Source organism: Pollachius pollachius (assembly GCF_949987615.1).
Source record: "Pollachius pollachius genome assembly, chromosome: 6".
Taxonomy (NCBI): domain Eukaryota; kingdom Metazoa; phylum Chordata; class Actinopteri; order Gadiformes; family Gadidae; genus Pollachius; species Pollachius pollachius.
The window spans coordinates 7,090,735-7,118,234 of record NC_136939.1 but is presented as its reverse complement, the minus strand read 5'-3'; the positions used below and the strand labels follow the sequence as shown (position 1 = coordinate 7,118,234).

Here is a 27,500-nt window from a genome sequence, read left to right as displayed (position 1 = left end):
CTGTTCGACCGTAATCCGGAGCAGCACTGTATTTAAACCTCCGTTGTTCCAACAACGCCTGGGGTAATTCCATTTAATCTATTGACCTTTCCCCACGGTGACTGACATAGTGTAGCTGAGAGCTGGTTAGCCAGCAGGGTGGACCAAGAGCTGATCAAGAGTTGTCATGCAGTTTCCCTTTCACCCCCCCCCCACATCCCTGCCAGAACACCACGTCATTTTCATGTGGGGTGTGAGGGGAACCACTTGCGGTTCTTTGTCAAGCACTTTTCAAATCGCTCCATGAATCGACGCGTCTTTCTCCAGCGATTTAACGGTCGACGGCAGCCAAATCGTCCCACTTTACATCCGCGCTCCCCGTTTGCTATATTATGCGGGCACTATGTGCGATTGACATCTGGCATCATTCACGGCCGATCCATGTTTTTAATTCCACAATGGAGTCCGGTCGGAGAGCTTGAGTGAATGAGACTGCGGGCTAAGTAATGCTCACATGATGGAAACCCGCTTCATTGTTTTATATCTTCCTGTCTGCGGCTCTTTTCAACCGGCCTTCAACAGTTCCCCTTCCCCTGAAGACATTCATCCACAAACCTGTGCCCATTTATGCAATGAAAACGTCTGTGCATTTCATTTGCAATAATTCATTCTGACATATTTATGTGACTCGATCATTTGGAGATTTCAGTACATCTAAATGAATCAGGGCTGAGGATATTCCCCTGTTACCAGGCCACGTTCTCCAGAATTCTATGATATTTTTCTGGACAATATCAGCACTGATGGAGCGTTTGGAATGGATAATCAGCTACATTGAGTTATCGACTGCCTCTCCACTGATTGCGCGCTGGATACGGCCTGTTGACAAGGGAAACATCATTTAAATAACCAGAGGCAAGGATAACCAGTTCATATCTCAGAGGAGAAATTAGGGCCGGGGGTTTGGGGAAGAGAGCAGAAAGAAATGGTGCGGATTGACTGGATAAGGAGTGTTTATCGTAATGAGGAGGAGTTTTCTCACCCCACCTCTGCTGAGAGCAGTCAGCATCCATTCATGCGGAAAAACAAGACAGCGAGGCTCGGGACAAGACGAGATTGCTGAGAAAACGAACAAACGCCTGTCTTATTTTGAGGCACTTCTCTGCACCTCAAAGTTTTTGTAAGCTCCCCAAAATCTTGCTTTGATCTGATTTCCCCGGGAGACCCTGCTGGTCTTATCTAACGGAACGGACCTCTTCAGCCAGCGTGAAATAAACTGCATTTGGAGTATGCTGACTGCATAACAGATCAGACCCAAACCTGACCATGAATCTACTGTTGTCACGTCACTCTGCCGTCCCCTCCACGCCTCCCTCCTGATACTTACAGCGGTTGTCGGTGTGGTTCCCATTGGGCCCGTCTGTCTGTTGGGCCCCATAGAACCACCGGCAGGTCCAACTGGTCCTTGCTTGGCCTGGCCCATGCCCGGTCCCACGCCCGGTCCCATGCCCTGTCCCATGCCCATGGCCATGCCTTGACCCTGGGCTGGGAGCTGCTGCTGGGGCCCTATGGCGCCTGGTGCCCCGGGCTGTCCTGGCCGGCTGGCCTGGGTCTGGACCTGGTGCTGGAACTGGGTCCTCTGGCTTTGGGTCCCGTCCGGTTGGGAACCAGGGCCCGTCTGTCGTCCCGATCCCGGAGGCCCGCTGCTGGGGCCCTGTCCTCGGGAGGAGCTCCCCCCGGATCTGGAGGAGCCTGATTGGATGGACGGACGGGGTACGGGTGAGGGACGGATGATAAAGCAGCAGTAAGAAGAGCAGTTGGCGCATCAAAGATCATCCAACACCAGCTGACGCCTGTTTAACGAATCGTCTCGCAAATCACATCAATACACCGCAGACACTGAATCCTTTGAACCGACACCATCTAGACGAAGTGACGCTGCCATGAACCACAGACCCACACGGGACACCCCAGGCCGGGGGGGGGGGGGGGGGGGGAGGCTCTGTACCTGGGGGCTGCCCCTGGAGGTCCCCGGGCTGGGACTTGCTGCGGGAGGACCGGTGCGGGTCCCCCTGTCGGGAGGACCGCTGGCCATGGTGGTGTCCGGATGAAGGGTCCCGGGAGTACTCGCCCGAGTGGTACCCGCCGGCGGAGCGCGAGTCCCCGCGCCTCCCCGCGGAGGAGGACCGCCCCGAGGGCTCGTGCCTCATGCTGGGGTCCTTGGGGTGGCCCTTGGCCGAGCGGGACGCCCGTGGCTCGTCCGCGTGCCGGCCGGTCGCCGCCGAAGAGTTGGCCGACGAGGCGTGCCGGCCGGTGCTGCCGTGGTGGCGGTGGTCCCGGGACGAAGACGAAGAGTGGCGGCCCCCGTGGCCGTACTCGTCGGCGGCCCAGGCGTCCTCCTCCGGGGGCTCGTCGTAGTCGTGGTAGGTGTGCTTGACGGCGTGGCGGCTGCGGCCGGCCGAGTGGCTGCCGCCGCCGTAGTGGCGCGAGCTGGCGCGCGGCTTCTCAAACCAGTCCGTCTCCTCCTGGCCCAGGTGGTAGGCTTGGGAAACCGAGAGCAGATCACAGTCAATCTCCAGCAGGTCGCAGGACGACGACATGCAGGCTGAGAGAGGGACGGGAGACAGGGAGGCACAGGGGAGGGGAGACAGGGAGGCACAGGGGAGGGGAGACAGGGAGGCACAGGGGAGGGGGAGAGAAGGGAGGGGAGGCAGGGTGGTAGAAGGGAGGGAAGGAAGGAAGAAAGTAGGGAGGGAAGAAGGAAGGAAGGAAGAAGGGAGGGCAGGGAGAAAATAGTAAAGGAAGGAAGAAGGGAGGGAGAGGGGGGAGGAAGAGTGGAGGGGAGAAGGAAGGAAGGCAGAAGGGAGGGAAGGAAGGAAAGAAGAAGGGATAGAAGGGAGTAGAGGAGGCATGAAGGAGGGAGGGAAGGAAGGAAAGAAGAACGGAGGGAAGGGAGGAACGATGGAAGAAGGGAGGGGAGGAAAGGCGGAGGGAATGAGGTGGAAAACGAACCGCTTGCAAAAAAAAAAGGAAGGAAGGAAAATAAAAGGAACAAAGACAGAAAAATAAAATGTTTTACATTCATGCAGAAGACTACACACAAATCAGCATCAACATTAAAATACATTATCAATCAAGTGCAAAAATGTCCACTGGGTCGAATGTTTCATAATTTATTTTGCCAAATCATTCCAGTTGTCTGGGTTAGCAAGCATTAGCATGCTATAAAAAGAGTAAATAAAAAAAGCATATAAATGTACCGCAAAGATTTTATAGCGTAAAATTAGGATTGACTAAGATACAGAGCACTTCAAGCAATGGACTTTTTTGCAACATAGGTATTAAATGAATCAGAAGAAATTATATCACAACATTAAAACAGTGCTTCACAAATGCAATGAAAGACAAAACCCTGGAAGAAGATATCACAGAACCAACGTAATCAAAACCAGTGGGACGGACTCCGTTTGAAAGAAAGTGATAGGAAGTGGTGATCCAAAATGCTCATGCTGGTATAGGAGACAGACGGTCGGACGACGGACGAACAGGCGGACAAAACGGTGCAGGCAGGCAGACAGACAGACAGCAGTCCAATGAGACACCAGCGACTTTCAAAACAAAACACCGGCATGCAAAACCTATCTCTCTCTGTCTCTTTATCTCTTTATCTATCTTTCGCCTCTCTAAGCCTAGTCCTCTGGGTGGGTGGGGGCAGTCGATGGTAGTGGGGGGGGGGGGGTTTGTGGCGGCACTGTGTGGGTGTTCATCGCCCACAATTACCTTCACTGTCTGACACAGCGCAATGGTAATCGTCTATAAGGTACATGTCCTCCGGTTTGTAGACGTGGGTCCGGGGGAGGTCCCGGATGTGGTCCTGCACGTCGGGCAGCGAGTGGCTGGAGCCCGACTGGCCGTAATAGTAGTGATACCTAGAGCTACGGCTGTCGTACGGGTCGGGCCCCAGGCTGGACGACCGGCCCGAGCCCATGAACTTCCCCATGGGGCTGATCGGACTCTCCTCCTCGGAGTACTGCCGCGTGGGGTGGCGTCCGCGGGTGTAGCCGCCGCCTCCGGTGCGGTACGACATGTCGTCTCGCTCGTAGGACCGGCTGCGGTACCCAGAGTAGTCCCCGGAGGAGATCTTGTCCATGCCGTAGCCGGTGGAGCGGGAGCGGCCGGTGGAGGTGTAGTACAGGCGGTCGTCCTCTTCCGCCTTTGAACGGTAGTACCGGCTGGCATGGCCGGTGGCGCTGCCCGAGTCGTAGGTGTTGCACTTGAAGCCGTAGTCCTCGATCAGTTGCCGGCCCCTGACGCCGCCGGCGGTAGCGGCGGAGGAGGAGCCGTGGCCCCCGACCGTGGCGGAGGCGTACGAGGCCAGGTCGGCCTCCACGTCACGGGCCTCCTCGATGGGGGAGAACTTGGAGATCTTCTGCTCCAGGCTGCCGGACTTGCGGTGCTTGCTGCGCTTGGACGACATGACGGCGGGAGCCAGTAGGCTTCTGGCCGACACCGAGGGTTTCTGCGCGCTGGGGCGAGGGGTGGTGGGGTGCTTATGGTCGTAGTCATAGTAATAGGGGGATCCCCCACCCATGCTAGCGCTCACGCTGCTGCTGCTGCTGCTGCCCCCTATTGGTCGTTGCCTGTAGCTGCTCTTACCCCTGCCGTGGTGGTCGTACAGCTCTTCCTGGAACGCCGCCTCCTCCTCCCCTGTCCGGCCGTAGGAGGAGCCTCCCGTCCCGCCCCGTGCCGAGCCGCCGCCGCCGCCGCCGATCCCGCCGTGGCCGTGGACGTCGCCCGGGTAACGCTGTTGTCCGCTGTTGCCGTGGTGCATCATCATGTCGCCCGCCGCCGTGCCCAGCCCGTCCTTGGCCGTGAGCTCGCTGACGTCGTCGATCATCATGTAGTTCCGCGGCAGGCTCTGCTCCAGCCCAGGTCCGCCGTACATGGCGTCGGCCGAGCCGTAGACCGAGGGGCTGTCCACGGCGTGCCCGTAGGCGTTGGACACGGTGGCCGTGTACTGGCCATAGGAGCTGGCCGTGGTGGTGGTGTAGCCGTAGGTGTTGGCGGTGGTGGTGGTGTACTGGCCGTACGCGCTAACCGGGGCCGCGGTGTAGGGGCCGTAGGTGCTGGCCGGGGCCACGGGGTAGCCCCCGTAGCTGTTGACCGCCGGAGCGGCGGGGTAGCCCCCGTAGCTGCCGGCCATGGTGGTGGTTGCGCCGTACTGGCCGTAGGCCGCGGCCGCGGCGCTGGAGTAGGTGACGTCCTGCGCCGTGGTGGTCACCACCACCGTGGGGTTGCTGATCGTCTCATAGTTGGTGGGCATCTTGTGCTCCAGGTCGGCCAGTGATGTCTGCCGGGGTCTACCTGGGTGGACGGTCAGGATGTCGGCCCCTTGCTGCCCAGGGTAGGGGGTGGATTGACTCTGGTAGGAGGAGACAGCGCTGGGGAAGGGCGAGCTGTGGGTGGGGTACGGGGGCTGGCCCGGCGGGGCAGGCCCGAACCCTGGGTGTGCAGCCTGGGGCTGGGGAAGAGGAGCGGCCGGCACCCCTATGTCCGTCTGGGGGTACGGGGGCTGGGCCTGGGGGTATGTCTGGGACGGATAGGGGGTCTGAGACGGGTAGGATGGTGCGGGCATGGGGCCGTGGCTTGGGAGAGGTGTGGGCTGGGGCAGGGCCTGGGACTGGGACACCGACGGGTAAGGAGGCTGGTTGAAGGCGGTGGGATAAGGAGCGCCCGTCTGCTGGCTGGACGCGGCCGGCGGGCCTTGTTGGAACTGGTACGTCAGGAAAGAGGTGGTGGGCGGGTACTGGGCCGCCGTGTTGAGCTCGCCAGTGAACTGGCTGAGCGGGGCGGTACTGGGCCGGGCGGCCAGCAGGCCGTTGGTCTCGAACGAGGCGGCAGCCGCAGCCAAACGCAGGTTGTTGAGCTCGCTGTCGGACATGTAGTCCCGGGAGTCGCCCATGCACCGCAGGTAGGCGATGTCTCGGCGCTCCCTCTCCTTCACCAGCGTCTCCTTTCTCTGGTGGATGCCCAGCTCCAGGTATCTCAGCTTGGCGTCGATCTCCTTCTCCTCCTCCTCCAGCTCCGCCTGCTGCTTCCTCAGCTTGGTGGACTCCTGCTCCACGGCCTTCAGCTCATGGGTCAGGTCCTTCAGGAGGCTGGCCTTGGCGGCGAGGCCGCTGCGGGAGCAAGGCTGCTTGAGGCCGGGCACATTGGGCATGTAGACCTGGGGCATGGCGTTGGTCATCATGGGCAGGTGGACCGCGGCGGTGGCCTCTTCGGGCGGCGGGCTGGGCAGGGTGCGCTTCACCTTGCGGAGGAGGGAGCTCTGCTGCAGGGCGGCCAGCTGTGGAGAGGGGGGGGGGGGGGGGGGGGTAGAAAAGGGAGGGGGGTAGACAAGGGGTGGGAGAGACGATGGGATGTGTAGAGGAGAATCAAGAGGAGAAAGGGTGGATGGGTGTTCGATGAATGAAATGGAGGCAGGAGCAAGGATGATGGAGTGGTATTGGATGGAGAAGAAGAGGGATTCAGAAAAGTGAGGCGTTTGATAGAGGTTGGGAGGAAGGAAGAGTATCATTGAGATACATTGTAGAATAAGGGATGAGGTGAAGGGGACTCCCAGAGATGGTGAATACACCATCATGGGACATGGAAGGGATGAATGTGTTGAATAATCAAGTGATGAGGAAGTGAGGGAGCAAAAGGAGACGCAGAGGAGGAGGAGAAAGCATGAATGACAACAGGTGGATATACATGTAGGACACAGGGAATGTAGACATGGGAACAAGGACAATAGGACAGGAGCAAAATTGGTTGTTAGATCACATTGATATGATATCAAACAAAATCAGTGTACAAGTCATGAATCCAGACATTCCTGGAACATGTGTTGTACTATGACAAAATAGAAAATACAAATATATGTACATATGTTTTTAGATATGTTGCAAAAAACAAGCTAAAGGAATGTTCTAAGGAAATGTTTTCTCTCCATATCTGATACTTTCTGTCTAGCCACCTCGAAAGTAACACGGTCAAAACAATAAATCATATATTACATCCACAGGGTGGAAAGACGGCAGACAAACCAAGTGTGTTTTTCAGAGCTTCATAAAAGGGTATCAAAGGTTAGAGAATATCGATTTCACAATTCTCGGTTGTTTGAGTCATAAAAATGTGTATACACAGCAGGTTGTTGGTTTAAAGACGTGGGGGTGTAGAAACCTCAGGAGATTACGCCTTTAGGACAAATGTTTCCTCTTCATTATTCATTTATGGTTCGTAATATTATACTTCAACACAGGAAAACAATACGGTGCTTGGGTTGCACTGTTGAAATGTATTATGTTATCAACAGCTCCTCTTCGTATGAAGTACGTCTGGACTCAGTTGGTGAAAGTACACACCAGACATGACAAATGGGTCGATTTCACATACAATAATCTCAAAGTTTGTTGTTATAAAATAATGTATTTTTCTCCTACAACACCTTTAATGGAATGTCATCTGCGACAGCGCACTAGGCTGACACCGCGGAGTCCATTGTGTTGTGTGGGCTCTTCTGCATTTCGGCTCGAATGAACACCCCTTTTTCCCTGGTATTTTGGCAAATAACTCTACTGTGCATATTTCCACAATGGGAGGCCAGCAATGAGCAGGCATTTGCCACATACTTTTCAAATTGTTCTATAAGTACACAAGTATCTATCTTATATGCAAGTCATTAAATAAGTAACTCGGATGGGTTGTGTTGACAGCCGACGGCTTTTTGTCAGTTCTACCTGCAAATCTGCTACATTGCAAAGGTGGACAACTCTGTTGGAAAGCCGCTGTCTGAGAAATGATAAGATCGAATCATCATCTGTACTAACAGCTGGCATCTATGTCCATTATGACTACAATCAAAGACAACACTAATTGGAACCACAAAAAATGCATTGAAATATCTTCGGAGGTGGTAGGAGTGATTCAAGATCTTTTTTTTAACATTGGGGGTTGATGGTCACTGGATGACAGTACGCTATTTCACTACAACTATTTTCTGTTCACTGGTTTCCAGACTCTGAGTGTTCATTTCAAAGACCAATTAAAATCCTCCTGCTTTCATTAAACTAAGTTAAAATAGACCAATCACATTCCCAGAACTAGGATCCGATCCATGGCAACAACCCAAGCATGGCTGCGGCTCAGCGTGTGCGCCGTGTGTCCCCCTGACCGTACCTGGCTCTGGAGGGCCTGCTGCTGGTACAGCGACAGCCGGGCCTTGGTGTGTTCGTCTGTGGTGGGGCTCAGGGACTTGGGGTCCGACATGGACCTCTGGGTGGTCTTGATGGGCCGGGGCACGGAGGGATGGCGCTGGGGCGACTCGGCCGTGTAGGACTTCTGCTGCGGCGTGACGTGCGCCTTGTTGAGCCGCTCGTTGGACAGGGAGCTCTCCAGCAGGCGGTGGGGGGACACGGGCGACACCGGCGAGTAAAGCACCTGCGGCGACTTGGGCGTGCCCTGCTGCTGGCGCATCACGCTGGACACGGACTCGTTGTGGATGTGGTTGTGCTGCTGGTAGTTGATGTCCAGCGGGTCGGGGCGCCGGCGTTCGAACTTCGCCGCGTTGGCCGCCATCTGCTGCTGCTGCTGCTGCTGCTGCTGCTGGAGCTGTTGCTGTTGCTGTTGGTGGTGGTGTTGGAGGCGCTGCTGCTGGGCCTGGAGGTCCGACGAGCCCGTCTGCTGGGAGCCGTTGCCGGTGGAGGACGAGTAGGGGCTGACGGTGGTGGGCACGCTGAGCTGCGGCGCCACCACCCCCTGGGACTGGGCCTCCTGGTCGGTCTGGCACGCCAGCGACTGCCCCTTCTGGGTCCTCTCGGGGCCCGAGATGTAGTGCACGATCTCCACCTTGTTGGGGTCCGGCAGCGTGACGTGGATGGCCGGCGACACGCGGCCCAGGTGCTCCACCTCCGTCTGGCAGGACATCTCCCGCATGGTCTGGCTGGACATGCTGGAGGAGGCCATCTTGGAGGAGGAGTCCGTCTTGGCGTCGGTGGCAGTGGCGGCGGCGTTGGCGGAGCTGGTGTTTGTGGAGGCGGCGGTGCCGGAGGCGTGGTTGTTGGACTCGGCGTGGCGGGAGAAGCGCGAGCGCCTGCGTCGCGGCGGCTGCTCCCACTCCACCTTGTCCTCGTCGTCGTCCGTCTGCACCGAGCAGTCCACGCTGCGGCCGCGCCGCCGCGGCCGGTGGCGCATCATGTACCTAGACAGAAGCAAACGAAGGCAGGATGAGAGAGCGCAAGGAACAGGCGCATCATGTACCTAGACAGAAGCGAACGAAGGCAGGATGAGAGAGCGCAAGGAACAGGCACATCATGTACCTAGACAGAAGCAAACGAAGGCAGGATGAGAGAGCGCAAGGAACAGGCGCATCATGTACCTAGACAGAAGCGAACGAAGGCAGGATGAGAGAGCGCAAGGAACAGGCGCATCATGTACCTAGACAGAAGCGAACGAAGGCAGGATGAGAGAGCGCAAGGAACAGGCGCATCATGTACCTAGACAGAAGCGAACGAAGGCAGGATGAGAGAGCGCAAGGAACAGGCGCATCATGTACCTAGACAGAAGCGAACGAAGGCAGGATGAGAGAGCGCAAGGAACAGGCGCATCATGTACCTAGACAGAAGCAAACGAAGGCAGGATGAGAGAGCGCAAGGAACAGGCGCATCATGTACCTAGACAGAAGCGAACGAAGGCAGGATGAGAGAGCGCAAGGAACAGGCGCATCATGTACCTAGACAGAAGCGAACGAAGGCAGGATGAGAGAGCGCAAGGAACAGGCGCATCATGTACCTAGACAGAAGCAAACGAAGGCAGGATGAGAGAGCGCAAGGAACAGGCGCATCATGTACCTAGACAGAAGCGAACGAAGGCAGGATGAGAGAGCGCAAGGAACAGGCGCATCATGTACCTAGACAGAAGCGAACGAAGGCAGGATGAGAGAGCACAAGGAACAGGCGCATCATGTACCTAGACAGAAGCAAACGAAGGCAGGATGAGAGAGCGCAAGGAACAGGCGCATCATGTACCTAGACAGAAGCGAACGAAGGCAGGATGAGAGAGCGCAAGGAACAGGCGCATCATGTACCTAGACAGAAGCGAACGAAGGCAGGATGAGAGAGCGCAAGGAACAGGCGCATCATGTACCTAGACAGAAGCGAACGAAGGCAGGATGAGAGAGCGCAAGGAACAGGCGCATCATGTACCTAGACAGAAGCAAACGAAGGCAGGATGAGAGAGCGCAAGGAACAGGCGCATCATGTACCTAGACAGAAGCGAACGAAGGCAGGATGAGAGAGCGCAAGGAACAGGCGCATCATGTACCTAGACAGAAGCGAACGAAGGCAGGATGAGCGAGCGCAAGGAACCAGATGCATCTCGAAGGTGGAGAGAGGATCCTGAACTGCAGTATTATCCTGAACTGCACATTTTCTACGCAATTTGATGTTCTCTTACGTCCTATCTGCTGTGTGCACCAGTTCAACAGTCCGTGGAGCGACTTTTTGTGAGTTTTGTGACTTCGGGTTTGACAAATCAATATCCGAAACGTGAAACGGAAACGGAGATCTCCAATCGGAATTTCCCTCCCTCTCTCTCGCTGCTGAACCCACGTCAACAAAACGGAGATCTCTTCCTCCAAAGTCCCTGCCACTCCCGAGCCAATAACTCAATAACGCTCATTTCGAGCATCCCGTTGTGGGCGTGCAGACATGAGATGAGAACGCCTTGGAAAGTTGGAAAAGGGTGATACTCATTCACCAACACACACACACACACACACACACACACACACACACACACACACACCACACACGTGCATGCACCCACACACGCACGCATGCCTCCATGTGTACCTCTCCTCGCCGTCCTCGTCGTCCGTCTGCACGCAGCTGTCCACGTTCCTGCGGGAGGCGGAGCCGTAGAAGGACACGCCCTCTGCGTCGCCGCCGTCCCGGGGCAGCCGGCCCATGGAGCTGTGCTTCCTCATGTTGCTGCGGCTCTCCGCCTGCTCCTCGTGGCCCCGCAGACACATCTCTGACGAAGAGTTGGGGAGGGAGTTGGAAGCCATCTGGGCGTCGACGTAGGGATGGAGAGGCTGTCCGGTGACGTCCCTCTGTGGGCGGGGCAGAGGGAGACGGGGCTGTTTACATTCTGTTAATCTGGGATCCTGCAGTGTGCTATAGCAGAACGTCTGGGGGGGAGACGGCACAGAGCCTGGGCCAGGAAGAAGACACTGAAACTGCCTTGTTCCCTGTTCCAGGAAGGAGATATTCTAGTGAAGGAACTCATTCATGTCAGTAGGTGAAGCGTTTAGTAAGGAACTTTGATACCTTTGTTTCTAAAGAGGCCAGTCTACACTGTGTTGGGTACAGACACTTTTTATAAGACAATATAATTTATAAGACAATGTTAACATTGCAACCCAACCCTCCTCCCCATCCCCAGTCCTCCTGACCTTCGCCCCTCTGCTACTCCTCACCTGCAGGCCCTGAGCGTTGGCCGTCTTCTGCCTCTTCTGCTCCTGCAGCTGCTGCTGGAGCTGCTGCTGCAGGGACTGGATCTGGTCCAGCTGGGACTTCTGTTGGGCCAGCTGCTCCCTCTGCATGACTAGCTGGTTCTCACGCTCCTGCTGCTGCTGCTGCAGAACCTGAGGGAAGCACACGCACAGGTAGAGTGATGAGTGAAGGCAAAGATGAGGAAAGAGAAGGGGCCAACACCAAAGCAATTGACAACCTCTGATTTAACCATGTAAAGCCATGGATTAAATACCTTTGTCTGGGCCAATGAATTAGTTTGATCGAGTATACAATGGATTAGTCTGATATTCTACTGCAAAAAATAAGGCGCAAAACAAGCATGGAAGCACAGCGTTCACGAAGCACAGCGTGTACAGACAGCGAATTGCCATTCTTAAGTCATTCATAAATACACAGTGAATGCATGTTTCTCTCTGGGTTTGAATGAGAACGAATGGTTAATGGTGGATTGTTCATACTGTAGGATGTGAGATGAATATTAGTCATTCAATCTCTACAGTATTCTTTTTTTTAAGGAATGAGTGATCCACACCTGTTTTACTGATTTAACTTGAAAGATTTTCAACTGCTTGTTCTATCAAAAAGAAGAAAATATCTCTCATTAGATGTTTAATGGACTACAGTATACACCCATGAGATTTTTAACACTGTTAAACATGTTGAAAACTGAAGCAACTTGCTTTTACATCATATTTTCAAAAAATCAGACATTTATTCTCTTTTATATCCAAAATATCTGCATTCACCCTAACTATATCCAAAGTTACATATTGTAATTAAATATCGGGAAAGTCATTTATTTTTTTAAACAAAAATCAAATCATACAATTACGGATAATACAACAAACACAGCACACAACACAATACAACACACCACAACAGAACACAACACAGCACAAGACAACAACCAAGCAATCGAGTCAAAAAGAGTAAAAGAAGTCAAAAAACGACAGAAACTCAGCCTGCAGTCCTCAACAGCGCCCTCTACCTGTTCCTTGATGGTCTGCAGCTCCTGTATTTCCTTATGCACCAGCATCTGCTCCTTTTCCCGGTGGTGCTTCAGCTCGATCCTCTCCCTCTCCAGCTCCTCCTGGATCCTCAACTGCCGCAGCTTCTCCAGCTCCACCCGCTCCCTCTCCATCTGCAGGAGCTGCTCCTGCTGCCGGTGCAGGCGATCCTCCTCTGTCTCCCCTTCCTTGTGGATGGCTCCTGGCGGAGGGAAGGGAGGAAGGCCTCCTTGAAGGGGCATGCCACCGCTCAGTCCGGTGGGCCCGGCAGAAGTCTGGTTGTAGAGCTGGGTCTGGTGTGCGAATGGTAGTTGCTGATGCGAACCTGCCATCTGTTGCTGCTGCTGCTGCTGCTGTTGGCTGTTTAGGTGAGCCTGGGACAGGTTGATGGGCTGCTGCTGGGGCTCTGTTGTCGGCATTGAAACTATGCCTGGGGTTGAGCTGACTGCCCCTGAGGAGGGGGCTATATTGGTGCCTTTGCCCAGATAGACGGGTCCGTCCTGTACTGCAGTAGTAGTCGCTGACGCAGAGGATGTTGATACAATGGCACTGGTTGCTGGTATACCCTGGAACCCGTTTGGCACTGGGTAACGGAACGGTGCCTGTCCGGATAAGGGTGCTCTGGGATTCATTGGCAGCCTGCTGAGACTGGCCAGGGGTATGGGTGTCATGTTTGCAGGTGGGTAAGGCCTATATGCCCCTCTTAGCATCGGACGAAGCACTGAGGACGGCTGGGTGGTGATGGGAAGTGTAGAGGCGATAGGTGTGTTGATCGTGGAGTAGATCATTCCATCGGCCGATCTTATAGCAGTGGGGTACAGAGCTCTAAGGCTGGCCTGTCTGGCGTTAATAAGGTTGGTAAGAGCTTGATTGTGAGACATTGGCTTCCCATCTGGCCCGAAAAGGAGGTTGGGTCTGATGCCTAAACTTGCTGCGAGTCTGGCGGTCCCAGGGCCTGAACCTCGTCCCAAACTGCCGTACTGCATCAAGTCAGGGTTGCTTCCATAGCGGTCAATGGTGTTGAGGGCTGCACACATGCGGCTTATCTCTCTAGCTGTGGTGGCACTATACTGAGCCAAGTTAGCCTCCTGAAAGTTGGCTATATCACGAGCAGAGTAGCCGTAATCCGTGCTGATATTAGACAGGGAGTTGAATCTCCGTATTGGCAGGGCCTGGGCTGTGATGTCCCCTCCATGTCTTAGATCGGTATAGGAGCCATACTGCATTCCCATGAACCCCCCTTCATAGGCTTGTTTCATGGCATTTAGATCCATGGCAAGATCTGCAGTGGTTTGGAGTTGGGGGTCTATTTTAGAATGGTAGGCCTGCAGACCAGGGTCAGATAAGTTTGTGTCAGACATTGATGGCTGAAGCCTACCAGGGTAGGGCAAGGTATAGGCCTTGCGTCCATCCATGGGGTATTCATGGTACCTTCCAGGTTGCCTTTCGGGGTCAGACTCGTAGTTGAGTGGTGGTGCGGAAGGAGGCCTAATGCCCTCTTTCTCTGCCTCTCCTACACATACTCCCCCAAATGGAAGCCGGTAAACCACATCGCAGCAGGCTGGTTGGTCTGATTTAATCTGGCCTCCCGCCAGATCCATGGCATCTTGGCCTTCCTCTACCTTCACCAGCTGTGTCACTGGCCCACACGGACCTATGCTTCCATCCATTTGAACAACCATGCTGTGAGGGGATCCGACCCCAGTAAGACTCATGACACCAGGTGTATTGGGATTTCCTTGCAGCTCAATTGGACCATTGCCATACAAGTCAGGGTTGAGGGGAGCTGAAATAGCACTGACCACAGTTGGGGCATTTCCGTTCTGGCTGACCAGCATGTCCTTCTTCAGTAGCGGTGAGATCTGGCCTGTGATGTTGTACCTTGCCATGGCAGAGGCCTGTTGCTGCTGATGCTGCATCTGATGATGCTGCTGCAACTGTTGCTCCAAAATCTCTTGCTGCTTCTGCAACTTCTCCTGTTGCCTTTGGAGTTCCTGCTGCTGTATACTGAGGTCATCAAGTTTGGCATCGATTTTTGGTATGGTGGGATCAATTTGGGGTTGAACCATGTGGTTGTGAGACAGACACATAGCGGGACCCATTCCCTGGCCCAGGTCCAGCCGGTTCTGAAGGGGGTCACCATAGACTGAGGGGTGTTGAGGCTGTGTCATGAACATTGAGGCAGCCACCGTCACACTCACGGTGGTGGGTGTGGTGGTCTCCTGAGTGTTGAGATTCATTATCAGTGGTTGGATAATGGTGGAGTGTCTACCCCCCTCGGGTCCACCGTGGTACATCCTGCTTTCAGTGGCAAGAGAGGTGAGATCCATTCCATGGTCGGTCATGATCACGGGGGTCGATTTGGTGATCGTCCTTAGGTCTACCACACTGCCTCCATGGATCATGTGTCCTTGCTCTACCCTGGAAGTTCCAGGAACAGTTGAAATACGACAGAGGGATATGTTATCCATAGACATGGACCCTCTGCTGTATGTGTTAGTGGGGGCCACCATGCTTGTTCCGACATTGACTTTCTCCACCCTTTGAGTGCGGTAGAAGCTCTGTGTAGGCGAGTGCTGCTGGAAAGGGGGAGTGTCCGGGGGGCTGGCAACGGGGGAGTACGTCTCAAATGTGGATTGACGACTGAACCGGGTAGGTGAGGATAGAGGCGAGGTAGCAGTGTTGACTGTCATTGGCCTGGCTGGGCTCGAGGGTGGGGAATACCGACTATCCTGCGAGGATTGTTGCCTGTGGAGCCTTGGCGAAACGGACCGGTGTGATGATGTCTGAGTCGCTTGAGCCAACACCGGAGAGGAAGGCCCTGAACCAGCGGACTGTAAGCCTCCTCCTGTGTGAGTCTGGGTAGAGAACTCAGCGGTGGCCCTTCTGGATGGGGAGCGAGTAGGGCTCTGTGGTGGCGGCGATGGAGAGAGAGGAGGGCTGGTGCTTCGGTAGTAAGTGGTATACTTTGGAGACCGAGGCTCAATGATTCTCTCCGTAGAAGACGCGGCACCGTCTCTCACGTTTCTGGTCTCGCCCACTCTCCTGGTTATCACCTCCCTTTGGCTGTACGCCTGGGTGATTTCCGCTATTTTGCTGCAAACACTTGAGACGGTGGTCGTGGATGTAGCCGGGCCACCTGTGTGCCTGCTGTGTGTAGCAGACGTGGTTGTGACAGTGTGGCTTGTGCTGGTCTGGGAAATGGTTACCGCATCTCTGGCAAACACTCCATATGCTGCTATGGTGGTTGCAGACACGGCTGGAGTCATGCCATTCTTTCCTGTCTGGCCCTTGATCCGGTCTTTGTTGATGTCTTTGGCTGAGAAGTGCTGCGTGACACGCACATCAGGAATCCTTCCTGCAGTCTCGGCAAAAGAGACCGGAGCTGAGACCTGGGTGGGACTGGTTCCTGGTGTGAGGAGGGCGTTGTTCTGCTCCAGCAGCTTGGTAAATGCCGAGCTTGTGTCAAGAAGTTGTTTTTCTGGGTAGGAGCTCTCGATTTCAATCTCCACTTGCGCGTCGCTTGCCTGCTGCATCTTTGTGATGTTCTGGGACGTCTGTCGGATCTCCTCATAAATATCTTGTTCCGTTTCGGCTGCCTCGTTGTCATAACCGGTCCTGTCTTGACTATATTCATCCTCGTCCTCATACTCATCTCCATTGATTTCCTCCTCGTAGTATTGACCGTGTCTTCCATGATGCTGCTGCTGCTGCTGTTTCTGTTGTTTCTGAAGCAGTTCCGCCTTCCTCATCATCTCCTCGTACACCTCCTCGGCGCTCTTCAACGGTTTGGAAGTAGAAGATGGTGCCACGGTGGTGGTTGTGGTTGAGGATTTCTCAACGGGGGAGTAGAGTGACATGAAGGTGGGTAGGTTGTACTCGCTGCCTGATTTGTAGAGCTTCGATTCATATCCCTCTGCCTCCGAGTCGAGACTCTGAGGGGAGTATTCAGAGGCTGAAGATCGATGGAGCTCTTCCATCTCTGCAGCCTGCCGCAACTCTTCAGTTGGGGAGGCGTCTTCGATCGGTGAGAGGTTGCTGGGCGGCGTCTTTGACCTTTCCCTGCGCCTTTGGGCCCTCAGCTCCTCTTTGTCTCGTTTGGTCTTGCGAGCAGTGCTCCTTATCCTCTGCTGTTCCACCTCCCTCATCTTCTCCTGCTCCCTCAGCAGTTCCTCCTCCTCTCGGAGCTCGTCCTCCTCGGAGGAGTCCTCGATGGTGGGGAGCAGGGGGCCGTGGGAGCGGTGGCGGGCCTTCCTCTGTTGCTTGGCCTCCTCCAGCCGCTGCCTCCGGCTTGGGCTGCTGTCGCTGTCCTCCTCCATGGACGAGATGGAGGTCGGGGACTGACCCGAGCCGTAGGACGAGGAGGTGGGCGGTAGGGTGGAATAGGAGTCTCCTCTGGAGCGTTCCTCCGGGGAGCCCGTCAGGCTCTCCATCTCCAGCTCCGGTTCACGGTCGAGGCTGAGGTCGTTTTCGTTGGCCAGGTCCATGTCCCGGCTGTAGCTGTTGGTGTTGTTCAGCTCGATGGTCTTGAAGCGCCGCAGGCCTCCTTGTGAGGACATCTGGTCGTCCTCGCCCTCCTCCGCCGAACCCTTATAGATATCCGAGGAGCTCTTGGAGTCCTCCTCGAAGCTGCTCGAGTGGTGCTGCAGGCGTCTCTTCTCCTTGGCCGTGTCGGTTGGGAGATGCTTGAGGTGGGCCTTCTTGGGCTTCTGGTAGCCGTAGCCTTCGTCCTCCTCGTCCTCCGCCTCCGCCATCTCCTCGTCGTCCTCCTCCTCGTTCTCCTCGTCGGCGCTCATCTCCATGATCTGCCTCCTCATGAACTCCTCGTCCGTCATTGGCGGCGGCTCCGCCTCCTTCTCCTTCTTCTTCTCCTTCTTGCCTTCCTCCTTGGCCTCCTTCCGCTTGGCCTCCCAGTCCCGGGCGTCCTCCTCCTCCTCCAGGATGTCCTCCAGCTCCTCGTCCGAGTCGTAGGCCTCCGGCGTGATGGACAGTGAGCGGGGCCTCTGCTTGCCCCGGTCGTCCAGGTCCCGGTCCCGGTGCCTGCGGCCCTTGCGGTCGCTCTTCTCCTCCGAGAAGCTCTTCTCCAGCAGGGGCCGCATGGAGCTCTCCAGCTTGGTCATCTCGGAGGGGCTGGGCGGCGAGCCCCGCCCGCTGATGCCCCTCTCGCTTAGCTTCATCTCCTCCTCCTCGTGGATCAGCCCCGTGATCTCGCTGTGGGAGCTGGAGATGCCGTCCGAGGAGTAGCCCGTGTCGCTCAGGCTCTGCGGGCTCCGCGATAGATCGTGGGTGCTGTTGTTCTTCGTGTCCTGCAGGGGGAGAGATATAGGGAGAGAGACGGAGAGAGAGAGAGTGAGCGACAGAGAGAGAGAGAGAGAGAGAGAGAGAGAGAGAGTGAGCGACAGAGAGAGAGAGAGAGAGAGAGAGAGAGAAAGAAAAGGGGTGAGGGAGGGCAGTATGTTAGAATAAGGTTTACATGATAGAGGTATAGAATAATCTAACTTAATCCTAGGTTTTGAAACATATTTTGAGATATAAGATTTTTAATCAACCATATTTCCTATAACTATGAATCACATTATTTCAAATTCTACAAATAATATTTCCATGCAAAATGAAATGATTTGAATAAATTATTATTATTTACAATAATTATCTTCAAATTCTTCACGAGCAGAGCCATTATTAGAAATAATTTATCTGTTAAACGATTGCAATAGCAACAATAAAGTTCACATTTAACTTTATTTGACTACAATGCATACTTTTCTCCTTCTTAATCTATTACATGCCAAACCTGAACCTCAAAGAGACTAACCTGGGAATGTACGGGGTGTAAAACAGATGCAGGGAGAGTGAAACGGTGAAATCAATACAACATTATCAGTGTTGACCATGTTAAAGGTTAACATGTTATTTGTCAAGTTTATCCGGGAGGTTTTTCACTTCAAGCCCTGCGTACAGGGTAGATTCCCAGCCACGGGGCAGCCTAATATTAGCATGAGTTCAATGGATGCTTTGAAGAGTTAACATAATCATCCTTCATACATAATTCAGCATGAGCCAGGGCTGCCACAAGTAAGATAAGGGACTATTAACGATCCACCACTCGTGGTCTTAACTTCGTTTACTTCTACGCCTCATCTTACTGTCACTCCCTGGCTCTTTGAATGCTCTCTTCTCTTGTCTCTCTGTCTTTCTCTCTCTCTCAGTTTCAACAGACGCACAAAAACACATACGCGCGCAAACACAAATGCACGCACACGTGCACGCACACACACACACAGACACAAACACACAGACACACACACACGTACACACACACGCTAATCTGCCTTTATCTCCCAATTTTATCATTATTACAGCATAATCTTTGTGAAAAATTATGGCATGATGAAATTAATCTTTTGTGTGGAAAATGAATGTTTTGCTGGCAATAGCAAGCTGCTCGTTGAATATGATTCAACAAAGGATGACTAAATAGGACAACACGTTACACACCCAAAGAAAGGATAGTGCTAATAGAGATGCATCGGGCTTCAACAAACAGGGAGAGAAAAACATGTAAGTAATCATGTTTTGTTATTCATCATGTGAATTATTTCAGCCTATTTGCAACTATTGGACATTGATGTATTTATATAACGTAATTGTAGGCTAAATATTTATGAATATAATAATCTAGCTGATGCCAAAACAAACTTTCTCATGAAAGAATTGAGAGGATCAGATTCAATTCCTCCAGTCTTATTCAGCCTGTAAGTTGTTTACAGTCAGAAGAATCGTGCTGCTCTCCTTTGACTGCAACGCATGCTGGGTATCAGACGGCGACGACATGTACAAAGCTTCATCCTCATCTAAAGCACTGAAAATAATGAATGAGCGTGACATTTCCCTCGACCCAGACACGGTTAGCGTGGAGCATCACATCACCCACCAAACAAAGAGAGCGACCGTGACTCACATCGTACTGTTTGGACTTCTTCCCCTCCTTCATGGAGCTGATGGGCTCTCCTTTCTTCTGGCTCATCTTGGGGTCTTTGGTCGGCTGGCTCTCAGGCTCCGTCTTGGCCTTCTCTTCCCCAGTCTTGGGCTGCTTCAGGCCCTCACTGGGGGGCACTGATACTGCACTAGTAGTCGTGGTGGTGGTGGTGGTGGATGGGGTGGCGGTGGTGGCAGGTTGTTGCTTGGCCACCGAGGGGGCGAAGGGCCCACTGGCCCCGGGCCCCGTGTGGGCCTTCGGCTGCTGGGGCTGGCTGGACTTGGGGCCCTGCAGGTTGGTGGTCGCCTTGGCGAGGGGGCTTTGCTGACCGACGTGCGACGGGTGGCGGGGCGAGCCCATTGGCTGGTGCTTCGGAGAGGGGTGGAGAGCAGGAAGTGGGGGCTCGTCCAATCCGCCGCCCGACATCAGCCGCTGGGTCTGGCAGTTGAGACACAGCCACTCCTTCTTCTGCAACGACAAGACACACAGGCGCTCGTTTGAAGGCAGTCGGCGTGTGCGTGCGTGCGTGCGTGTGTGTGTGTGTGTGTGCGTTTGCACATGCGTGTGTGTGCAAAGCAACCTACTTACTTAATGTGAACATACTACATACAAAGGATTTCAAGCATCATTCCGTTATGTATGAAGATTTGGGCCAAAGTGTGTTTTTTTTTCAACCTTTAAGTGTGTATGTTTGTGTGTGTGTGTGCGCAAGTGTATGTTTGGCCTATTAAAATGCCCTTAGGTTCCGCTACTTAGCCTATTTTTTAATAATCTCTCTCTCTCCCTCTCTCTTGACTATAATACAGACAACAACATACAAATAACCCATTCAACCTACATCATACTTCAGACAAGTGCTCACTTCATACCGTCATATCTTTGAGGGGTTGCAAAGGTCTCCCTGTGTGTGTGTGTGTGTTTGTGTGTGTATGTGTGTGTGTGTGTGTGTTTATCTGAAGCACCTACTGTACTTTATCTCCTGCGCCTCAATGTCTTCAAGCATTAGAGGAGACTCACTAAGAATTTTATATTTGTATGTAATTTGTCATTTCTATTTAATGAGCCTGGAGCTCAACCATTAAGTGCTGTATGGCTGAATTTGAGACTGATTTATGATACGACTAAATCATCTTACAATGAAATGCTCCATTTGCCCCTGCACTGAAGCGTATTTAACACGATTTTCTCACGTCTGTTTAACTGTTTAATAATGAATATTAATTACTCACAGAACCTCTGTTTATATTTTTAACCTAAAATCCTGAATTCTATACCTCCGAAATATACACAAAGATTTATATTTAGTGGAATGTGATTGTTTTCCCTCAAAATGTGGTGAGTGGGTTTTGAGATGAGCGGGTCAATAATCTATAGTATGTATACTGTATGAATTAAACTGCTTGTATTCATTTATAAGGAAGTGTGGTAAGCATTTTTATATAATTCTGTTGTTTGTGTATTTATCTTGCATTTGCTGTTGTTCGTAAATGTATACATGACAGCCTCTCTTGTACCATCGTTTTTCCTCAACGAGACTTCCTGTAAAGTAAACCGACAGCGATGTATACTCTTAACACTGTCCATTAAATGATGTTTCTCTGTCAACATGCCCCCGTCTCTCCATTGTGCAGTGTTTGGCATGGAGGAGGGTTTTATAATGGCCGTTAATTACATCCATCTTCTTCTATAAAGCCGGCCGTCTCTTTTGTTCCTTGCTCCTGGTCCCCTCTGTCTATCTTTATCTCCCCCCTCTAATAGCGGACCACTCTACCCCCTGCTCACCTTGTTGTCTCTCTCTCACTTCTGCCCCGCCCCCCCCCCCCCTTCTAGCCCTCTCCTTGCTTCTCCCTCCACCAACAGAATGGGGAGCTATTTTTACCCAGAATGCCGTTGTTCCGCATGAGCACACTCTTCCTTAGCACTGGCTGGCACTTTAGGCGACACTCTGCTGCGCTGTGCCCCACACATACACACACACAAACACACACAGCCACACACAAACTTATGCAAGCTAACACACACACACACACACACAATTGAACACACACTTATGTAAACTAACACACTCCCACCCACACGCGCACACACACACACACACACACACAAACACACACAGCCATACGCAAACTTATGCAAGCTAACACACACACGCACACAGTTGAACACACACTTATGCAAACTAACACACTCCCGCACACACACACACACACACACACACACACACACACACACAGACTATCACACAGTAACTTGCGTAAACACTCACACACACACACACACACACACACACACACACACACACACACACTCAATTAACTTTAGACTTGTCATTATACAAAGAAACTTCTCGAAAAAAGCTGAAGTGAATCCAATTAAATGTAATTGAATGGAGAGAGTCATGAGGAGAGAGGGACAGAGAGAGAGCGAGGGAAAGGGAGAGACAGAGAGCGGATACAGCATTGTCTCATTGTATACTAAAGCTACACTTTAATGGTCCCGTTGCTTTGACATTTGTTCCGTGACAACCCTCCCCCTTTCACAGCGTCGCACCCCCAGCGCCAGCTTCACCTGACATCCAGTCACACAGCGATGAAACCGAAGGCGTTGATGGAACACAACCACCAACACAGAGAAGAAAACCTTCTGATAATGATGAAAGCATTCATGCGTGTGGTGACTCAGCCACGCCACGGTAGCCATTGGCAGTACTGACATTAAACCACGTCAGAGAGGGAACAGTGTCTTAATGCTGTTCTACTCATCAGTCCTGTTGTGTGAACTCATCCCTTGATTGAAAAATCGTTTGCCTCGTTCACCTAGCGGCCATCTTTGCTCGCACGCCAGCTGGAACTGATTGCGGTTCCCAAAATCCAGCAAGCGTTTGGTGCCAAGATGGCTGCTAGTCGAATAAAGGCCCATAGTGTGGTTGTACACCACAACGCTGAGACTGTTTCACCCCATCGCTATGACAACCTTGAATGGAGCCAGCCTTCTCAGAAGGAATCCAAGCAGCGGTTCCTTTTTATTAAACCTCCCTAGTCAGAGACACTGATGAGCCTTTCAAAGCACTGATGTATGATGATTGGCTGCTCAGGCAACCAATCCATGAACCAGCTCCAGGATTTTGCTGAACAGTGCAGATCTTGTGACAGTGCAACATGCAGTGAAACATCTACAGGCAATGTTTTAGATGATGAATACAATTTATATCTATATCTATATCTATAGATTTATATATAGATATAGATACCGTATATACAGTGGGGCAAAAAACTATTTAGTCAGCCACCAATTGTGCAAGTTCTCCAACTTAAAAAGACGAGAGAGGCCTGTAATTTTCATCATAGGTAAACCTCAGCTATGAGAGACAAAATGAAAAAAAAAAATCCAGAAAATCACATTGTCTGATTTTTTAAGAATTTATTTGCAAATTATGGTGGAAAATAAGTATTTGGTCACCTACAAACCAGCAAGATTTCTGGCTGTCACAGACCTGTAACTTCTTCTTTAAGAGGCTCCTCTGTCCTCCACTTGTTACCTGTATTAATGGCACCTGTTTGAACTCCTTATCAGTATAAAAGACACCTGTCCACAACCTCAAACAGTCACACTCCAAACTCCACTATGGCCAAGACCAAAGAGCTGTCAAAGGACACCAGAAACACAATTGTAGACCTGCACCAGGCTGGGAAGTCTGAATCTGCAATAGGTAAGCAGCTTGGTGTGAAGAAATCAACTGTGGGAGCAATTATTAGGAAATGGAATACATACAAGACCACTGATAATCTCACCCTGTGGGGTCAAAATGATCACAAGAACGGTGAACAAAAATCCCAGAACCACACGGGGGGACCTAGTGAATGACCTCCAAAGAGCTGGGACCAAAGTAACAAAGGCTACCATCACTAACACACTACGCCGCCAGGGACTCAAATCCTGCAGTGCCAGACGTGTCCCCCTGCTAAAGCCAGTGCATGTCCGGGCCCATTTGAAGTTTGCTAGAGAGCATTTAGATGATCCAGAACAGGATTGGGAGAATGTCATATGGTCAGATGAAACCAAAATAGAACTTTTTGGTAAAAACTCAACTCGTCGTGTTTGGAGGAGAAAGAATGCTGAGTTGCATCCAAAGAACACCATACCTACAGTGAAGCATGGGGGTGGAAACATCATGCTTTGGGGCTGTTTTTCTGCCAAGGGACCAGGACGTCTGATCCGTGTGACGGAAAGAATGAATGGGGCCATGTATCGTGAGATTTTGAGTGAAAACCTACTTCCATCAGCAAGGGCACTGAAGATGAAACGTGGCTGGGTCTTTCAGCATGACAATGACCCCAAACACACCGCCCGGGCAACGAAGGAGTGGCTTCGTAAGAAGCATTTCAAGGTCCTGGAGTGGCCTAGCCAGTCTCCAGATCTCAACCCCATAGAAAATCTTTGGAGGGAGTTGAAAGTCTGTGTTTCCCAGCGAAGGCCCAAAAACATCACTGCTCTAGAGGAGATCTGCATGGAGGAATGGGCCAAAATACCAGCAGCAGTGTGTGAAAACCTTGTAAAGACTTACAGAAAACGTTTGACCTCTGTCATTGCCAACAAAGGGCATGTAACAAAGTATTGAGATGACCTTTTGTTATTGACCAAATACTTATTTTCCACCATAATTTGCAAATAAATTCTTTAAAAATCAGAAAATGTGATTTTCTAGATTTTTTTTCATTTTGTCTCTCATAGCTGAGGTATACCTATGATGAAAATGACAGGCCTCTCTCATCTTTTTAAGTTGGAGAACTTGCACAATTGGTGGCTGACTAAATACTTTTTTGCCCCACTGTATATAGATAGATATCTGTATATATATTTTGTACTTTTAGTTAATTTTGTGTATTACTTGTGACTTTATAACCTGGTGTTAAATGAACAGATATATAATTGTTGTCATCAGCAGCACTGCTACTTAATAAAATAGCGTTACACTATTGGATTCCTAGGCATTGTTCCTTAATCATTTCATATTTTCCTTGACAGTTTCAATCCCTATAGCCTTATACTCTTGAGTCATTCCTTACTTATTTCATTTTTGTATCTTGTAACACTAAGGGCAATAACTTAAGATCCATTTGGAGGACGACAAACAGACAGACAGACAGATGGATATCTTCATGCCTCCACCTCAACATCTATTACTCTCCCTCCTAGCAACCACACCTCTCTGTTTTAACACTCCAGAGCCTCTCTGACCCATAATCTGTCATTTAGCTTCTGCTTAGAGAAGCACTCCTGTTACACAGGCTCTGAGATGGATTGGTGTACAGAGAGAGAGAGAGAGAGAGAGAGAGAGAGAGAGAGAGGGAGATCATTATAATTAGAGAAGAATGTGCAGAATGAATGAGTCAGAGACTGACAGAGTGAGGCGTAAGGGCCAACAACTATTTATGTTCACGTAGCAGAAGCTTTTAGCAAAAAACCACTTACACTGAATCATTATTTAGATAGATGGCATATTTCCCAAGCATCTCTATAGTACTTTGAAGTACTATTCATATTTTGTACAGACTGAAGACACCTACGCTGTCAACCACTGCATGTTGTTACAATCATAGCATTTCACATAATTAGTCATTCTATACCATGTACATCTGCAGTCTGTATTGCACATACAACCTCACAGTCACACTTCTGGTTATATGCTCATTTCATTTAATTGGCTTGGTACCTGTAGTCTTCATAATGAAAGACTACATTCCCTCCACCCTCAGAGAGAGAGAGAGAGAGAGAGAGAGCGAGGGAGAGAGAGAGAGAGAGAGAGAGCAAGAGAGAGCGAGGGAGAGAGTGAGAAGGAGGGACAGACGACGACAGAGCGAGTGACAGTGAACATAAAAGAGATAATGATAGAGTGAGAAAGTAATGATAGAGGGAGAAAGCAATAGGGTGCATCGCTTCGAATTCTCCCTCTCTCTCGCCCTCTCACTTTCAGCAAGTTTGGAGTCTTGTGCTTTCATCTTCTCAGTGAATTATTGTGGTGTGTGCGTGTGTGCATGCATGCGTGCTTGCATCTGTGTGTCTATGCAAATTGCTCAATTTGCTGCGATTTGTTCAGTGCTCAGAACGGAGAATTACAAGGTTTGAGTGGTCCATGCTGTTTGAATATTGTGTTAAAGCTGGCCTTGTTGTTCTCCCCCGATCATTCCAGACACGAATCCAGACACAAAGTGTCCTGCATTTGCTGCTCTGGCCTCATGGTACTTCCATGTGACTGCAAAACATGACGGATAGCTCACGGTGTTGCACCCTGCAGGAGAGTTTATAGAAAGTATGGAAGATGCTGCATCCTTTGAAGTAGAGAAGTGTGCACTTTGAAGTTCAGGAGACGGATGTGTGTGTGTGTGTGTGTGTGTGTGTGTGTGTGTGTGTGTGTGTGTGTGTGTGTGTGTGTGTGTGTGTGTGTGTGTGTGCGTGTGTGTGTGTGTGTGTGTGTGTGTGTGATTGTATGTGGGGGAGGGGGGGGGGCACCGGTTAACCCTCGGGTGTGGTAAGGTGAGGAGAGAGATGTTCTCCATTACCTATCAAAATAGGTAATGGAGAGTTGGACACGATGACAACATTAAAAGATGATGGGTCAGAGAGACCTATGAGGATGAGAGGATCCATCTGGAAACAATGCTCCCGATCTCTAGTCTCGGGGAGATAAGGGTTAACCGTGTTTTACAACAAACCTCCCTGTGACACCTGGGTGATGGGAGAGGCATGAGGCAGGGGAGCCGTTTGGAGACGTCTGACTACAGAGTTAGTCTCTCCTCGGTGTTCAGGAGAAAAGTGACAGGAAGGAAAAACTAAAGGGTGGAACATGGAAAGGGGAGAGAGGAGCACAGCGGCGCTAAAAAAGGAAGTGAGATTCAGAGAGAAAAAGAGCGATGGTAGAGAATAGAGTGCGTAGGAGATAAAATGGGTAGAGGAGATTGGTGAGAGGGTCTGAAAGGAAAGAGAGAGAAGTGTTTAGAGTGTGGATTCCAAAACTGTACCATGAATTAGTTAAAAACTGTACCTGAGGTACATTGGTAATACCTCATGAAAACAGCAAACCGACCGTGTGCGTGTGCGTGTGCGTGTGTGTGTGCGTGTGTGTGTGTGTGTGTGTGTGTGTGTGTGTGTGTATGTGTGCATCTGTGTGCTCGAGGAGCAAAACGGTCTTCCCAGAACAGCGCAGCGGCAATGTTGACATTTAGACAACCCTGTTGTAAAGAAATGGGCTTCCATGCTTCAAGGCCTACATAGGGAGCAAAGCAAACAGAGAGCTCACAGGTTCTGACTCAGCTGTACAGGTGTCCGCATGGCACCAGAAATAACAGGCTCCACTACGATTCCCTTATAGCCGTCTGCTTAGAACAGACGGATATTCATTTGATCGCAGGGCGCCGTAACATAAAACCTGACGGGGCGATCCAAGAACTATTGCATGAAAAACACCTCCACATTTTGTTGAGGGGGATACAGTTATATAAAAGTGTGTACAGTGTGTAGAGAATACTTAACATCTCTCCCAAGTATTCAGCAAAACCGTGATTTTATTCATGGTTCTTTTGAATGATGGTTAAGTGTCATGCTTTTTTACTTATGTTACATTATGCTAACCCTTATTAGTGTGCCAGACAAACTTAACCTTAAAAAACGGAAACTTAAACTATCAGTATGCCAGACAAACGTATGCTAATGTACTGTCATACTTGCTACAGTGCCACGGGTTTCAGCGTTTTACAAGCCATGTGTAAATGTGACTTTGGACATTGTACATACTTTTCTCGAATACTACTTAGTATGCTAGTATGCAGACCTAGCATTAAAGGTGCAGTAGGTATGATTTGGAAGCTATTATTGGAGAGAAGTTTTTTAGAAATGGCATTGCCATCCTTCAGCTATTAGGGAGTGAAATTCACTGTGAGAAAATCAGTTTGAATTAACTTT

At 51.3% G+C, this 27,500-nt stretch overlaps 1 protein-coding gene across 1 annotated transcript in view; it reads right to left on the bottom strand.

The window, feature by feature from the left end:
• bsna (bassoon presynaptic cytomatrix protein a) overlaps positions 1–27,500 on the bottom strand; it is a gene marked incomplete at its 3' end in the record, with an annotated part of 60,257 nt that overhangs the window by 2,762 nt on the left and 29,995 nt on the right. Inside the window, exons 4-11 of the mRNA XM_079738728.1 lie at positions 19,524–20,009; positions 12,544–17,868; positions 11,498–11,665; positions 10,872–11,131; positions 8,200–9,220; positions 3,760–6,325; positions 1,988–2,521; positions 1,367–1,731 (exon numbers count right to left, since the gene is read on the bottom strand). Of these exons, the coding sequence (XP_079594854.1) occupies positions 1,367–1,731; positions 1,988–2,521; positions 3,760–6,325; positions 8,200–9,220; positions 10,872–11,131; positions 11,498–11,665; positions 12,544–17,868; positions 19,524–20,009 (10,725 nt within the window). The remainder of the gene's footprint in view (positions 1–1,366; positions 1,732–1,987; positions 2,522–3,759; positions 6,326–8,199; positions 9,221–10,871; positions 11,132–11,497; positions 11,666–12,543; positions 17,869–19,523; positions 20,010–27,500) is intronic.